The sequence below is a fragment of the Larus michahellis genome, chromosome 17, assembly GCF_964199755.1.
Source record: "Larus michahellis chromosome 17, bLarMic1.1, whole genome shotgun sequence".
Taxonomy (NCBI): domain Eukaryota; kingdom Metazoa; phylum Chordata; class Aves; order Charadriiformes; family Laridae; genus Larus; species Larus michahellis.
The window spans coordinates 6,062,093-6,079,371 of record NC_133912.1 but is presented as its reverse complement, the minus strand read 5'-3'; the positions used below and the strand labels follow the sequence as shown (position 1 = coordinate 6,079,371).

At 51.3% G+C, this 17,279-nt stretch overlaps 1 protein-coding gene across 2 annotated transcripts in view; it reads right to left on the bottom strand.

Annotated features, from left to right (window-relative positions):
- The window catches only part of NECTIN1 (nectin cell adhesion molecule 1), a 94,328-nt gene that overhangs the window by 33,177 nt on the left and 43,872 nt on the right, over nt 1-17,279 (bottom strand). For both annotated transcript variants that reach the window (XM_074561062.1, XM_074561061.1), the window contains exons 2-5: nt 12,951-13,301; nt 11,967-12,269; nt 11,423-11,540; nt 7,745-7,896 (exon numbers count right to left, since the gene is read on the bottom strand). In XM_074561062.1, the coding sequence (XP_074417163.1) occupies nt 7,745-7,896; nt 11,423-11,540; nt 11,967-12,269; nt 12,951-13,301 (924 nt within the window). The remainder of the gene's footprint in view (nt 1-7,744; nt 7,897-11,422; nt 11,541-11,966; nt 12,270-12,950; nt 13,302-17,279) is intronic.

Here is a 17,279-nt window from a genome sequence, read left to right as displayed (position 1 = left end):
TGCAACCATGTGGTGCCCAATTCCCAAAACTGTGCACAAAGCAGGGGTCCACCTGGAGATTAAGCGGGTACAGGGAAAGACCGGCAAGCTGGCTCAGACCCCGGGGGCTCTATCTTTGATTTTCCACCATCTTTGATTTTCCAGCTCTGATCTGAAGCCTCTTCCAACCTTGCTTTTCCCCACAGCAAGGCAGATTTTGTGCGTGGGGCCATGGGTCCCAATCCCACACCCCGAGAAGACCCAGATACAGTGTGCATGTTGGGCACAGGCTCCCTAAAGCCATGCTGATCCCCTCTGCCTCCCAGCTCTGGAAAACAGACAGATCTGAGGGAGGAAGTCTGCACAATTTCAGAAGGAGTTTGGCCCACTTTTCTGCTAAAAGCTTCATTAACAGACCAGGTTGGATATATGAAGTGAAAGGGGGAATGTTTTTCTACCTTTCTCATAGATATTTTTTTTTTTCCTGCCCTTTGTGCTGCCCGCCCCTGAGATAGCACTTGCCCACATGCCACCCCCCTGCCACTGCCAACGCCGTGGACACGAGAACTAACACGCCGCTGTGTTGGATTTCACACGTCGTTCGGGGAAGGAACTATTTTCTGCTCAGATCCCATCCCCATCCTCCTCGCAGCGGCCCAGTTCCCATGCCAGAGAAAACAAAACCAAACTGTGGGAAGAGAGGGAGAAGAAAGATGGGAAGATCGCAAGCCAGCAGCCGAAATCATCCCCTCCCTACCCACACAGCTTCCTCCCCTCCTCGTCCACCCACCGCACTCCCCCGGAGCCTGGAAAGGCGAGGGGCTCTGGGGACGCGGCGGGGGAAGGCGGCTGAGCCGCGGGGGGGCGGGATACGGGTACAAACCGAGGCGTGAGCGGCCCGCGGAGGAGGGGACGGGCTCCGGGAGGGCGCACGCCCGACACCGCCGCTGGAGGGCGGTGCAGACCGGCGGCCCCTCCCCGCGGCCGCGGGGCCGCAAGTCAGCCGCCAGCCCGGGCTCGGCCGGGAAGGGAGGGGGGTCCCCGGCCCGGACAAGGCCCTCCTTGGCAAGGCCAGGTGGTGAGCGGGGAGCTCGTCCCGCCTGCGCCCCAGCGGCCTGGCACGCCTGCAGCACCCTGCCAGCCTGCCTGGCGTCCGACGGCCAGGTTAATGAGTGACCCGCACAGGCCCGGCTCGCCGCGGCTCCGCACGCGCCCGCTGCTGCCAGCCCCACGCGCACAGCGGGGTTTGCCCCTCTGCCCACTGAGGGTCGTGGCCGGGGTGCAAAAGAGAGCAGAACTGCAGCCGGCAGGGAGAGGGGAAAGTGTGGGAAAAGGATCCCCTTTTTGTGTTCGAGGGGCGCGTGAAATTTCTGGAAACTGGTGCGATGCCCGAGCGTGCTGGGGGCCCCGTGTGAAAAATCCATTAGGAAGAGCCTGGAGAGAATTAAAGCCACTGTGAAAAGCGGACTGGAGAAACAGGAGACGGCAGAGTGGAGGGAGGGGGAACAAGCTAGGCTTTAATGCCAGCATAAAAAGCCTCCCCCCCTCCTGCTACCCCCCAGCCCTCATAAAAAGAGGGAGTGCTGTATGAATAGGAATTAAAGCAGCAACGCTATCTGCCCGCTGCCCAGCTCTGCCAGCTGTTGCATTCAGCCCAGCTTCCTGTCCCCGTGCCAGGAGCCAGACCTCTGGGGCAGCAGCTGGGAGCGCAGGGAGGCGGGGGGTCGCCCTGGGCTTCGCTCTGGCACCCGGCTGAGCCCACAGGTTCTCTTTGATCCCTCCATGCAAGACGGAGGGCTCCAAGCATCCCCCTGCTCCGGCTCCTGCCTTCTCCCTGCAGCAATAGCAGTGCTGCCACCGCAGAGACAAACCAGGCCTTCCCCACCACAAGAGTGGCTTCAAAAATACACGGTTTAAAAATCTTATCTTTCTTTTAATGGCCAGTTTCCAATAAAAATGAGATGTATGCAAATCATCCTGCCTGTCCATCAATCCCTTATCTAATGCTTTTTGAACCTGCTGGCCAATTTCAGTGGTATCTGACAGAAGAAGAATGAGTCAAAATTATCCCTATCATAAAGCTCTTGCAGAGATCTGGAGTGGGATCCCTGGCAGAGGTGGGAGCTAAACCTCATTAGACATCAGAGAACCCACAGGGACAAGAGGCTGCTCCCAAGGGCAGGAAGGGCCCAGATCAGAAAAAGCATATTTTTAGACACCAAGTAATTCTTCTGTGATATGCAGATCCACAGGAAACCAGCTTTCAAAAGCCCTTCTGCTCACCACACTGCTTAGATATTTTGAAAGACACTACTCGCTGTGGACACATTTTTTCTTGAAGTCACATTTCCATCCTTTTTCCTTCAATCATAACGGCCAAGGAAAAACCCAGCACCAGCCAAGATTCTCGCTGTAGCCATGGGCATTGAGGAGAATGTCAAACTCCATGAGAAATTACCTTTCGGACATGTGTCAGCCCACGCTGCTCCTTGCATGAAGCTCCTCAAGAGGAAGGCCCTGGATTTCCTTATGCCTTGCAAAATCAAACACCTGCTGCAATGGGAAGCAGGGCGGGGGCTTTGGCTGGTCCAGCCAGGGTGAGCAGCAGCTCCGGGGAGGAGCAGGAAACTTAATTCCAATAGGTTCATGGAGCTTCCCAGTTCCCAGATGGCCTTAGCAAATATAGTGATGATCATGTGGGTATTTTTTAGAAGACCAATTGATGATGGCAAACTTTCTGTGCCAGTACAGTCCATGGCAAATTATCCCAGGACTTTGACCCACTGTCTTAACAGACGTGTACATAAGTGAAGACAGGGAGATACCTCTGGACCTGCCTCAGCCCAGACAGAGCTGCGATTTGAGAAGCCTGAAGCACTCCTGTCCTTTTTCCTTCACAACAGCCCTTGCATTTATGCATGCCCATTTCCGTCTTCAAGGGATCCTGCCTCTCCTCTCCCCACCAGGGATCTCTGCTCTCCTCGAGCGGAGCAGGGCAGAGGTGAGAGGAGGCGGGGGGGGTGGAAAAACCACTGGCAACTAATCCAGAAGTTTAACAGCTGCCACTGGCATTTCAGAGTGTGACAGCTTTCTAGGCCAGATGCCAAATGTGTCTTAGGTTTTAATCTCTCTGTCAGGTCACCTATCGCTTGTCAATCAAGTGCTGCTCCCGCAGGGGCCGTTGGCACAGATGCCATCAGACAGGATGCAGCAGACACTCCTACCCGCCATCCGGAAGATTAGCATCAGACAGACCCCCCAGGCTTGCTCCTCTTCAGCCCCCAGCCCTACATCCTCCCACCTCGCGCAGCCACAAGCACTTGCTGGTGCAGCGGGGCACGGCCCTGGCCGGCAGCGGAGCTTTGGGTGCACCTGCTCCGGGCTTGGGATTTACCGCTTTCTGGAAAGGGCATTCTCTTGTGCTCTGAGCCCATAGTAAAGGCCTGCTGCCGCATGGCACAGGGCTCCAGTGAGCCCCGCGGGCTGTTTGCAGTGACCTTGCTGGGACGAGATCGCTGGTGCTGTGTAAACAACTCCCTGTCACAAGCCAAGCAAACAGGGGGGCCGTCAGCCTTTCCTCCCCCCCACAGCCTGTAGCACATCCAAGGCCAGGGCTGCAAAGCCGCCTGCCCATGGGCTGGCATGGCCCTGGGAACGGCACAGAGCCTCCCTGGAATGGCACGCAGCCTCCCGTCCTTGCAGGCCCTCCCCGGAGCACCTGCACATCATGTCCTGTCTCCTGGAAATCTGGGGGGTGCCAAGGTGGGACTACACCAAGCAAGCAACCAGGGAAGCCTGAGGTATCCTGGAGGAAAAGACCCTCTCCTGGCTTTGGGAAACAGGTGGGAGCCCTGCAGCAGAGAGGCTGGTAGCGGTCACTGCCTCAGCACAGGCTCTGCTCTCTCAGCTTTAGCACTGTGATTCTCCTTCGGGTTTCATGTTTGGCTGGTGCTTGATTGCCTGATGTTTGGTGTTTTAATGACATCTTTCTCCTTGTGCTTCCTCTGGCTGAAGCCAGTACCCAAGTGCATGAATTTCCCTCCACATACACACACAAATGTATATGTACACACATGCAGAAGAGACAGGGTACGCAGATGCACTGCTGCACACAGGCCCATGCAGCCAAGCACATGCTCATAAATACGTGCATATTCACGCATGCCAATGCAATGATGCTCTTGCGTCCTGCACACACACGTGGCTGTGCAGCAGGGCATCCCCATGCAGGCACACAGGTTTGGGAGGCCCATTTGCACGCCAGGATGCAGATCGGGGCCACGCATATGTGCGTATGTGACCAGCTCTCTGTGCAGGACCACCACACGTGTGTGCAGGCATGCAGGGACACGCGTGCAGTCTATAACCACAGCCTTTTATTATGTCACCCAACCGCCTGTAATAAATAGTTACATGTCACACTACATGGCTTGGCTGCGACTGACAAAGGTCCTGCAAGGCAGGAGAAGCTATTATAGGAACAGATTGCAGGAATAAAATATTAAATTTCCACTTATCAATCTCTTTAATGCGCTATAACTCTAATAGTAGCGTTCAGCCTTCTCTCCCTGAACAAATCGCCCCATGCGGGGGCTGAACTAGCCCCGCACGCCTCCTGTCTGGAGCTGGGTCTGGGAGGAAGGATGCTGGGTGGCAGGAGGGGGAAGGTCTGTACCCGGGGAGACAGGAGGGGGAAAAGCCGCTGCAGGGTTTTCTCTGCATCAGCCTTCCATTTTTTTTCTCCCAAGGTTGGCTGCTCACTAGATTGAGCTCCATTTATTACATGCAGCTCTTGAAAGAGGTTTCGTGGTCTACTGACAATCCCTAAATTGCCTGCAAGACCCAAACAAATGTACCTGTAATAGCTGAGCGAGGACGGCTGAGCCCCCACCAGCACTGGCCTAATCGGTCCTTAGGGAGAGCTGGATAAACATATTCAGATCCCATGAATTATTAAGAGCATTTTTTTTTATGTGGTGGAGGCCTGGCCTACCAGGTTGGCTGCTAATCCCTCCTAACGGGGCAGCTGCTGGTGTGTCCCTCCTTCCCTCTCATTTAACCTCAACCCCACAATTCGGACCTTTGGGAATAGATTGAGATTACAGGCAGCCAGGCAGACATCAACCCAAAGTCACTCCCCAGAAATCCTGCCGGTCCCCACTTCCCTTGCCAGCACTGTGCTGATTGAGCGTGAGAACGATGCTCTACCAGTCCCCTGAAAAGCCGCCAGGAAAGAAGACCTTTACCAAAGCCCGCGGGGGGAACCCACAGACCCGAGAGGAGCCCCGAGAGGAGCCCATGCCCGTGCAGGCCGGTTGGTGCAGCCTGCCCAGGCTGCAGTGCTATTGTGGCACCGAGACAGATAAAACGCTGGCAGGTGGCAGCAGGAAATATGAAGAGAGGGCTGGATCTGGTGGTTGGGAACACGCATCTTGACAGCACAAGAGATATGGGCTGGTGGGATAGACAGAATGACAGCAAGCAATGGACGTACAGGCTATACAAAAATGGAAAATGAGACATGGTGAAGAGAGCCTGTTCCTAAGTCTTCTGCAATACCTATCCCACCTCCTTCTCTGTGACTGGGGATTGAGCTGGGGGCTTTTTCCTCTGGTCAGTGTTTCAAATGGGACCCAAGGTGCTGGTTACTGCATGGGATGGTTTGCTATTGCCAACGGGAAGTGAGTCTGCTCAGTTTGTACCAGGCGGTTGCCTGCACCGTCCCAGAAACACGGTGCCTTTGGTGGCGAGTCCCATGAAATGGCCAGCGGCTGAATGGATTTCGGCCGTGACCTTCCCCTGGCTGCGGGTGGTTGGGCAGGGCTGGGCAGGGTGCTGTGCGGCTGTCCTGAACAAAGAGCTTTGTTATTCTGGTGCCTTTCACTGGCAAATGAAAAATCCCCCAGAGAAAAACATGTACCAGAACAACACAGCAGGCAAGGATCCAGGACAGGAGGTGTGAATTAAAGGCCTGCTACAGTGATAATGATCATAAATAAATACTTGGTAATTAGCATCTAATTAGCACATCCCATCCATTGACCTCCAAGCATTTGGATAGAGGAAGATTAGCTTGGTTTACCCATGTTGCAGAAGAGGGGAACTGAGGTGGTGAAGGTGCCAAATACAATGTTATTTCTAATTTGAGGAGGTCAGCTGCCCTGGCATCTTCATGCTCGCTCAGCACTTACCACCATAGACAGTGGGTGGAGGGGGCTGGAGCTCGGCCCCTCTCAGAAGCCCATTCCATCGCTCTCAGGTTAGACAACTCTTCAAGGATTGGGGTGGCTCAGAGAGGTGGCCTGCTATCAGAACAGCAGGCACTCTGCTTTGCTTTGGGCTAGACAGCAGGAAGGGCTAACAATCTCGGGAACCTGTCCTGCATTTCCCATGCCTCGGGGAGGCCCCAGCACCCCTCACTGCCCATCCAGCTCAGAGGCACTTGCGCTGTCTGTGGCACTTGCAGGACACAGGCTGCTCTCCAGCTCACCTGGCTGCAGTCACAGCCCTGCTCTGCAGAAACAATGCCCCTGGTCCCCAATGTGAGCCCAGCTGGAAAAGTGGCCGTGTGCCGCGGTTTGTGCTGCCTGCCCACCTGGCAATGGTCCCAGCTGGGGCGTAGGGAGAGCACGCGAAGGAGACCAGCGCTGAGCCCCAACAGAGCAGAGCCTCACCAAGTCATCCCAGCTGCCGGGCACATCTCCCAGGCCAGCAGTGCTGCTTCATCGGTTGGCCGCTCCCTCCCCTGTCCCCCCAGAACCCGGAGCTCATTGCAGTGTGGCAGTGTTCCAACGCTCTACTGCAAGAGATACTTCCAACTCTCTCTCCTGAGCCCCACAACTGCTGGTCACTGCCTGTCATTAACCCACGGAGAAAACGAATCATTCCTTTTATCCCTTCCCTGCTCTCAAAGCACCATCAGCCACTTTTCCCCTTTGGTGATACCTTGCAGTACCACTTTGTCTCTCTGAAATCAGGCTATTGCCATATGCTATTTCTTCTGTTTAACCTATTTCTTGACAAGGCTTTCTCTCCCTGACAGTACCTAAGCATATCCATGTCTTTTTCTCACTCCCATGGCTACACTGATTTGCAAGTCATCAAATTCCTTCTGTCCCATAAGACATCACATAGCATCATTTCCCATGGTCTGAATCCTGTGATGTTATTCCTTTCTGGAGCCCAGACAGAGCTACTCAAGTACTCACAGCCTCTCGGTAATCTGTGGCAGCCAGGCAAGCAAGTGCACAGACCAACATGGCATTGGAAGGAGCACAAATGACAAACTGTAAGAATTGCCTAACATCAGAAACACCAAACACCATCCTGAACAAATGACTCATCCATCTCATGCTTTACTGCCTCAGTGGCAGTCTGTATCTTCATCCTACTCCTTCTTCTGCCTTCTAACAAGTGTCTCCCTGACACATCTTCACTTTTAACATGTCCAATGATGTCTCTGAATCCAAAGCAGCAGACAACAAGGGGAAAACAAACTGAACGTTTCTTGGTGTAATAAAGGAAAAGACAAGAAGACAAAAGGAGAAAAAATCCAAGCCAAACGAGTGCAAACCAGTACAAAGCAATGAACTTCACTGCTCCCTTTGCATTGTGAAACTCCTCACCCCTAGAAGAAGACACTGGTGATTAAAGCATATATTAAGGAGATGTAACTGACTGGTAGCTGTCAGCTGCTCACACTCTCCTCTCCCCACCTCCTCTTCCTCCTCCTCCATCATTCACAGCACACCAAGTGTTTTCCTACCTGTGACATTGACTTCCACCAAGCCCGACCGTGTACCGATGGCGTTGGAGGCCTCACAGATGTAGGTGCCAGCCACACTGTAGGAGACAGGCCCTTTAAAGTAGATGGTGTTGTTCTGGATTTCCACGCTCCCTGGCAGAGTCCCGTTTGGCCTAGGGGAAACAAAGATCATGGCTGACCCCCAAGATGATAGTCAGTAGGGTCAAGCAGTATTGCAGAGGTGGCACTGACATGCTGGTTCTGCGCTTGCCCTTGGGCAAGTCCAGAACCCGGTGGTGCTGGCTGGAAAATACCCACTAAAGTAGTCAGCCTTGCAACCAAACCCTCAGAGAGCAGCATTACAGGAAAGAGTCAGTAGAGTGTCTCCAGGGGAAATCCATTGTACAATGAGAATCAGGGTTTTTTCCCTTCTCTGTAATTACAAGGGAGATTGGACATCTTTGGGTCACATACAATCCCTTGGATTCGGCTAATGAGATGTGGAGTACTTTTAGTCTATATTCTCCCCTATCCAGAAAACAGACTCAGAGCCTTCATTTTCCAGCATAATCCCTGAGTAGGTCCAGACTCAGGGTAAGACGGCCAGGCCACCCTTCTGTTTTGGGTGACTCATCTCTAGCAGGCTCATCTTCAGAGTGTTTCTCCACCCCTGACTTTCCATTTGATGGAAAATACAGGAATGGGACACTAACCTGACCCAGCTTTATTCCAGTTTCCTGCCCAGGTAACTCTCCCGGGCAGCCGATCAGCCAGTGCTAATTGCAACTCAAGCTCGAGGAAAGCAGTGTTGATTAGAGCCCTGCCATCTATGACCTGCCCATGTCAGAATAGTCAGATAAGTGTGAAACTGGAGTAATGCAAAACTGAGTCTACAGATACACAGAATAAATGAACGAGGCAGATAAAAAATAAAAAAATCCTGTGTGTTAGGAAATGACACACATGGCCTGGTTATTCTTAATTACTGAAGCAAAGTGAAGTAATTACTTCTCTTAGGCAATTAAAAATTGTTCAAGTAATTCTTTCCCCTCCTCCCAACAAAAATGTGCACATATTGTCAGCAATTTGTAAGAAACAAAAGGGAATAATGGGGGCATAATTAGGTTTGTAAAAAAGTGCCTAAATGCACACGCACATATTTTGCATGTCTACATATACATATAGCACATATGTACAGCAAACACTTGAGTCTTTCCCAGCTACATCAAGACAATGATCCCAAAGCTGATGGAAGAATAGAAGAGTGTAACATCGGTCTATGGGTGAATTAGGGCCCTGCATCTACAAAGACAAGGGCACATCTAACAACTGTCCTATGGGATGCTAAAGAAGGCTATTGCTTCCTCTAACAGCTCCCCTGACTGTTGCTCATCACCATCCAAATGAGAGGAGTGGAAAGCATGGCTGGTTTCTACATTCCAGGCAGGAGCAAAACAGCACCAGCAGAAATTGCTTCCTGACCCCAGGAAGAAGTAGCACATATGGATAAACCAAAGCTGCTGGTGGCTATTTCTCTGGCTGCCCAGCCAAAGAAATGAGGAATCATTTTGATATTACCAAAGCGCCACTGTGGAAAGGAAGGGGATGCCCATGGATCTTGCTTACATTCCTTACCTCCCTATACACACACACGTGCTGCATGCCTAGGTGGTTGGCTGCAGTACAATTATTTATCAGGTTTTCATCGCATCTGCTCGGTCTGTCTCTTCCTCGCAGGGCCCTGCGCACAGGCAGCCTGGGGCCAAGAATGGGAGAGCAGGAGTCTGGGCTGAAAGAGCCAGGGGCAACTCTGTGCCCCAACTTTTTCTTCCCCCTACCTTTCCACCTCTGTTTCCCCCAGTCTTACTTGCTCTTTCTCATTTTCTACTTTCCTCTTCTTCTGCCTCTATTCTCCTTACCTTCAGATGCATTCCATCTTTCCTTTCCATCCTCTCTCAGGTCAATAATCGTATACTCAGTCCTAACTGACCCACAAAGCGTGCAAAAAGGGAGAGGCTGAGGAATCAGACTGAAGCGCTAGCGGGCTTAGAAACCTGTATTCTTTAACTTTCTGCTTTCTCTCTCTCCATTTTTCTCCCCGCAGTTCCTTCTCAAAGTAAAGTATTGATGCTCCCAGCCTCTTAGCTGTAAGTCAAGAAACTCTTGCAGGCTAAAGACAGACAAATGGACGTACAAACAGCTCTCAGAGAATCCACAGGAAAACATCTCTTTCACGTGTTTAAAAAAAATAAAATCATCAACCACACAAGCACATGGGGACCAACTCAATGCCTGGCCCAAAGATGTGCTGTTCCCAGGAATCGTTTCTGCCAGAGCTGAATTTATTACCAGCGCAGTGTGTAAACCAGATATGCAAATGACACGTCACATTCAGACTCAGTCATGCAGTGCCATGCTCAGCCCTGACACCTGCATCCCCTGCCGTGTTTGAGCCTAGATGGTAACTAACCCTCTTTCCTGCCCTGGGCTAGAGAAACCTCACCTGGCTGAGAAGTTTGGCAGCTGGTTACCCCGTGCTTCAGCTCTCTCAGCCTGCCTTCAGCATCACTATCACAGAGGAGCAGACTGCCCCAACAGAGACCAGGGGTTGCTTGTGGTGCTGGCTGTGTCTGTACGCAGCGACAGAGCTCCTGCCACCGAGAGCCCGATGCCCAGGAGCTCAGCAAGCGCTCAGCCTCCAGCCCCGCACGTGAGCAATAGCAGAACAAAGGGATGAAATGACTTGCCCAAAAGCAGAGAGAAAACCTGCCTCCTGTCCCCAGCTCCATCTCACAAGGCTCTCTTCAGCTCAATTCGCCAGCCCTGCTACACACAGATAGTCTAAACTGGCATCTCTTCTGCCTTGGGTGCCACAAGGGGTGCCTTTGCCTGTAATGCTTTCCTGGCAATGTTATGAGGAATGCAGAGAGCCCCCTTGGAGTTTAAGTCGAACTGGCAGAACCAACAGAGGGAGAGAGCTGGGGATGAGAACTAGAAAAAAGGCAAGAAAAACAATCCTCTTCAGACTTTCACTGTGAACAGTTTGATCTGGGAAGCGAAATGAGACAGAATATGCCTAGCTCCTTGCAAAGCCATTTTGAGAGCCTCTTTCCTGATGACAAATGCCAGCTGAAAAGAAGAACGGATGCATTTGATCTTTCTTTTTTAAAGCTACAGGAGTACTTATAGAAATGAAAGAGAAGGAGAGAGAACCACCTCAGGTTGCACCAATTCCCATCTGACTCCCCAGACACCTCTCGCTTACTTTTCAGTCCCTTTAGTGTGTTCAGCCAAAAGCTGAAACCCTGGGGGACAAGGAATTCCTTCTGCTTAATGTCAGTCGTGTGGGGATGAGTGCTCCGAAGGGGAGCTCCTGCTTGCAGCTGGATCTGATTCCAGGGAAAGATTTTTTCACATACGGGTAAATTTTGTGCTGTTTGTGCCCCTTTAAGGAAGGGAAATCCTGGGTTCTTTTCCAACTCTCCTTCCAAAGCATTTAGTGGTGCTGGGCAAACTATCCACCTTGGCATATCTCAGCTGCTTCACATGTCACCAGGACAGAATATTATTCCCGTGCCAGGAAAATAGGAGGTTATCCTGGGTATTAAGGCTGCACTGCGCTGGTACACTGCACTGCCTGTCTCAGAGACAGAGCAGGACATATGTGCTGCTGGGAGCAGAAGCACTGTAGGCACTTACAGCTTCCATTCATAGGTGTGAGCTGGGGGGTTGGCATCAGATTTGCATATCAGCTTCACATCCTTCCGGTTGAGAAACCAGTTGCCATCAAAGCCCTCAATAGTGACTTCTGGCTCATCTGCAGGGGGACAAAAAAGACAGAAAAGCAGGATGAAAAAGGAAAGGCAAGAGTTATGGAAAAGAAGGGGGAGAAAATGAAATAGGAAGAGATGAAACAGGGGGCAGGGGTGGGAGGAGGAGAGAGATTGCAAGGCGGGAAAGGTGGTGGGACAAATTATGTGAGAGGGAGTGAAGGAAGGAGAGAGAGAAGGGGAGGAAAAAAGGGACATGCCAGAGGCAGAAAGAGAAAGAAGGTGTGAAAAAGAGAAAGCATATGATTATTCCAAGGGACCACTCTCCAGAAAAAGAGAGCAGCCCCCCACTTCAACCCCTCCACCAGACCAACACCTTCCCTTCAGAAAAATCTTCTTTTGCCAAACTTTATCACCCACCCCAGGGACTGACCATGGAGCATTGCCCTCCAGTCCTGCCCCTGCTCACTTACACTGCACGTTGAGGGTCATGCTGTCGGTGAAGCGGTCCAGCTGGTAATTGACCACGCACATGAGCTGCTGCCGGTGGGCCTCCCGGCTTGGCACCAGCCGGTACCGGCTGATCACTGTGATGGTTCCATTGCTATTCCGGATCTCCTGAAACTCCGCTTCCCCTTTGAGCTTGGTGTCCCAGGTGACAGTGCTGGGGGGCTTCCCATTAGAGGAGGTGCAGGTAGCTACCAAGATCTTTTCTGTCCTGCCAGACTTAGCAATAAGTGGCCGCTTGGTGCCCTCCATCCGATTTGTGGGCTTGGCTGCAAGGAATTGCAAAAAGGAGGAGAAGGAGAAAAAAAGGGGACAAAAGGATGGTTAGAAAAGCAATGCTACCCTCTCTACTACAACCCAAGAGACATCTAGCACCACTGAGCCTATGACAGACCTCATGGTGAATCCAGAGCTGCTGCGAACCCTGGGAAAGAATGGTGGAGGTGCCTTAGATAGATACCCGATGGAAAGTCCATCCTTTCCTGCCATAGGTTTTCAGCCCTACATTAGAATGAGAAACCAAAATTGGAGAGCAAATGAATCATGTGGACCTTGGGTGGGGTCTATTCACTCACAACCCTAAGCTCCATGGACAAGCTCTACTTGTGCTTAGGATCACTCTGTTGTCTTTTCTCTCCATTCACTTGACAGCTCATTAAACCTCACCACTCCCTTAGGGAGCAGGTCACTCTTACTGCACCTGCATTAAGAGGTAGGGGAACTGAGGCCTGGAAAGAGGAAGAGGTGTTCTTGAGATAGCTCCGTGAACCACCTACTCTGGGTTCCCTGCTCTTCACCTCTTTACAGTCAACTTGAAAGATCATTGTAGGTAAAATTTACACCCAAGATTGACCTTTGCTCTGAGTTCCCAGGACATGAGTCTCAGGTTCCTCCAGATCTGTTTAACTGGAGGCAATGGTTCACACTACAAAGCTTGTCCAGTATCTTACCCAGCACAGTGAGGTTCAGCTGACTTTCCCGGTTGCCAGTTGGGAAGGTAGCAAACTCACAGATGTAAACTCCCTCATCCTCCAGCTCTAGCCGAGAGAGCTGAATGGTGCCATCTTTGAAGGAAGGATTCCGGAAAGTCACACGCTCTTTGTAGGGAGAGAGGATGGAGACCCCCATGGCAGGGTTGTAGATGGCCACATTCTGCTTGGAACCGTTGGTGGCTTTCTGCCACGTGACCTGTGTGATCTTCACATTGGGGAGCGGATTGGTGAAGCTGCAGTGCAGGACCACGTCTGTCCCGATAAACCCCGAGACTGTGTCATTGACTAAGACAGTCTGAGCTTGCAGCCCTGCAATAAAATGGAAAAACATGAATATACAGGTACTTGTCAGGCAGACAAGAAGAGCACAGAAGCAGAAGAACAGTCTTGGACACTGGGACCATGAACTCCTTTATTTATTCCACTAGCTTCTTCTTGGCATGGCTGATACAAGAACAGTCTATGGTTACAGGCCCTCAGTACCTTCTGCAACTACCTGCATACACCTGCAGCTCGTGCAGCTTTATCCTGGTTCAAAAACACCCTCCCTCCCACAATTGGTGTTCACATTTCACCACGACGAGCCCCAGTGCTCTGCAGCCAACCTAGGGCTCATGATCACCAAAAGGCGCAAGACTGGATCAATAATACTTCCCTTCCTTTTGTCTTCAACTTTGGATGATACTAAATCAGTTATTGTAAATATATAGAGCATGCGTATCTGGAGGTATATGAAAGCACAGATATTTATCAGCGCAGCACATCCTAACATATGCTAACACACACTCAGACATCCATTTAATCCTATTGGAAATGCATCAGTAATTAAATGAGCTGCAAAGACAGCCCCGATTTCAGAGTAGCAATAGTTTCCATATAAGAACAGATTTACGGCAGTGCTCATACACCTTGCACGATCTGCCTGCATGAACTAGATCATTTCTGTGGCCTTCTTTTAACCCTAGAAGTGGCTGCATTTAGGAACCTTCCATCTTGATTCTGCAGAGTAAAGATGAAAGGTGCTTGGGAAAAGCAGTGGCTGGTGTTCATGACTGCTATTCTGTCTCCGTTGATTCCTCCCCTGACAGCTGGAGAAAAATGTCTCCCACCAGACTGACCCTGAAATTCATCTTTGGCTGCCACTGTGTCTTTCCCTAATCTGTATGTTTAGAGATAATGCTCTGGTAATTATACAGCCAGTATTTATATGATAAATACAATAGAGAAGCAAGGTGGTGAAAACAAGAAAAGCAGGTTCTGCTTACTGCTTCTGGCAGAATCTGAAATTGGATGTATTCTGGGAGACTGAGAGTAAAGGAAAGAAAGGGGTAATAAAAAAAAGAAAGATGTACAGCGACTGAGGAACATGAAAGGGTAATGAAAGAGAGAGAGGCTGGGGAAAGAAAAAAATGCATAGCAAGAGAAACAGGAGCATCTTTTAACTGAGGGGACAAAGCATTTTTGAAATGTCTCCCCTACCCTCTTCTTCCAGGGAACAAACGGGCTCCCTGTGCAAGGCCAAAATGAACTCCTCAGTCTTAGCTCCCCAGACCCCTGGCAGACGTGCCCTGTGACTTCTACACATGAACTTGAGCAAGAGTGCTTCCTTCCTCCTTCTTGCAGTTTCACACACACACACACACACACACACAAGTGCAGACATACAAAAGTCTTCTCACCCACAAATCCCACCTTTACCACCTTCTCAGCACATTCCCGTGTTGCCCCACACTCCATGCCTGCTGTACTCAGCCTAAGACTCTTCTTTCTCCCCTTCTTCCCTCCACACCAAGCCTGTGACCCTGAGGACAAGCCTCAACAATCCGGCCCAGCCATAAGACGCCATCAGCTGACCACAGTCATCAGCAATTAAGACCGAAACTCAGTCTCTAGAGCTTTGTGTGAACTTGCCCCCTTCCCTGAGTCAAACGCTGGTTTGCCCCACACCCTAGCATTGTGGCTGGGTGCTGAGGAATGTTTTTCAGCACTGTTTACGGCCACAGCAAAGCACTGGTGCCCTCATGTGCCTGCATGCATGAAGCCATCGAGTCCTTAGAGGCTGGATGTCTCTAAGAGTCCTTAGAGAAAGATGTCCAGGCAGTAAGACACAGTGAAACACTTTTCTGACACCAGTCTGGCCTGTGCCCTGTGGGACCCCACTGCCCACAACAGCCTTCCTGATGAAATGACAGCACCCAGTGCCAAGCAGGGCTGGGTCTAGATCATGCCATGCTGGGATTTGAGGAAAGAACGGGTGGATGGGGAGGGGGGAGATGTCTCCAGCATGCTTTGCAGCATACGCTGCTCCTTCTACCCCGGAGGTGAGAGCGCCTCTTGCAGAATCACCCACACCTGGGGAGGTGAGCAACAGCTTTGCCAAGCAGTCTGGCTCTGAAGTCTTTAGAGCCTCGCAAAGCATGTGGGAGCTTGCCGGAGAGCAAAAGCAATCACGTAGCAAAGGCCCTGGGAACAACCTGCCGCCCATCTCACGGCTGCCCGGCTGTAGGTGTGCTCAGCACTCCCTCTTTCTCCCAAGGCTGGAGGAGAGCGGATTCATCAGCACCGGTCCCCACCTCTTTCATGAAGGGCCCGTGCCCCCAGGCAGAGCCTGCCCGGGGCTGGGGCGATGGCACAGCTGGCTCCGCTCCCACACAAGCTCCCTGACCCCCCACAGGCCTCGGCGGTTCCCTTTGAACCAGGCTTTCCATATCCCAATAAAAGAGGTCCCATTTGCGACAGCAGGAAGTCGTGGCCCAGCACCTCCTCACAGTGCCAGAAAAGAGCGAGATGAGCCGAACCTCAGAAAGGAGAGGACAAAAAGCCGCGGACTCCTCCTCCGAGTCGCCCTTGCAGGGCAGTCGGGAGGACAACCCAGTCTCTCCCTCGCAGGGCATGCAGATGAACGTGGCACGCAGAAGGTACGCCAGACTGAAGGCGACCACTGCCCAAGGATGGGCACCTAAGACATGCCCCTTAAATAAAGATATTGTCAGCCAACCTGTCAGAGAATGTGGTATACATCCAAGAGAGAGATCAATCCAATCTCTCACTTCATCATTACTATGCCCTTTCTTTACACCGTGATTTCCCTGCAAATTAATGAATGACCCCTTTAAAAATCAAGTGCTTTTTCTTGACCTTGAGTGGTCGCAACAATTCCGAGTTCTACCCTGCCACTTCTACCCTACCCCTACCACAGGATCCATGCATCAGTGCAGACTGTACTTGGATACAAATTGGAGAAAAAGCAGACTTTGGTGCTGACGAACCTGACCCTGAACCAGACCCCAGAGTGGTTCTGCAGAACCCGCCTCTGCCCAGGTGTAAAGAGTCAGACTTTTGGCTAGGGAAAAAGCCGGTGCCAGTTGAGGATTGCTTGCCAACATCAAAACGCTGCCAACACTGGGATTCAGGCCCCTACATGTAGCAGCTTTAACAAAAACACATTCCAAACTTTCTAGAGGCTTCAGGGGAAAAGGGGAAAAAAAACCAGCAGAAGAAATAACAAAACAAAACAAACAAAAAATACCCCCAGAAACCCCAAACACTGTGCGGAAATCGTGTTTCCTTTCCAGGTGACTGAGTAACTCACGGCTCTTTTGCAAGACAGGGTAAAGTCTTTATTTCCACTCCTGCAAGCCTCTCATCAGGGAAATAATGCACCCATTGCTCTGCTCCGTACCACGGCAATAACACCCACACCTCAACAGCAATGATGAGGAAGGGGAACAGATGGAGTAAAGAGTTTTGCAAGTTGCTGGATCAGCCTCCCATGCTCCCTGTCCTAAATCAGAAGCCAGAGGGCAAACTAGCTGCTGTCATGCTCTGGGGAGTGTTTGTTTGCAAGGTGACTGAGCTGGGATGGTGGGTCTTCCCTCACCCCGTTACACACTCAATAATTCATCAGGGCAAATGCATAGATAATTGATGGCGATGAACGTGCACGGCTGGGAGAGGAGGAGAAAATAAAATCACTAATCAGCCTCTGGAGAGGCTTGAACATATTAAGCAGGATGTGTGTGTGTGCATGTGCAGTGCTGGGGTTCGCCTTGCTTTTTCTTTGCTGAATGATGTGTGTGGTCGGTACAGCAGAGAAAAAGCTTGGGATACATCCTGCTGTTTGCAGTTCCAATGCCAGATCTCCCAATGCCCACCAATCCGCTCTGACACCGCCCAGGGGGCAGCCAGCACACCGAGGCAAGATTAGCTGTATAGGTTGAAGCTTGCCGAGTTGCGTTTTACTCATTAGTTTTTTGGTGTTATTTTTTGTTGAGGACCAAAAGTAGT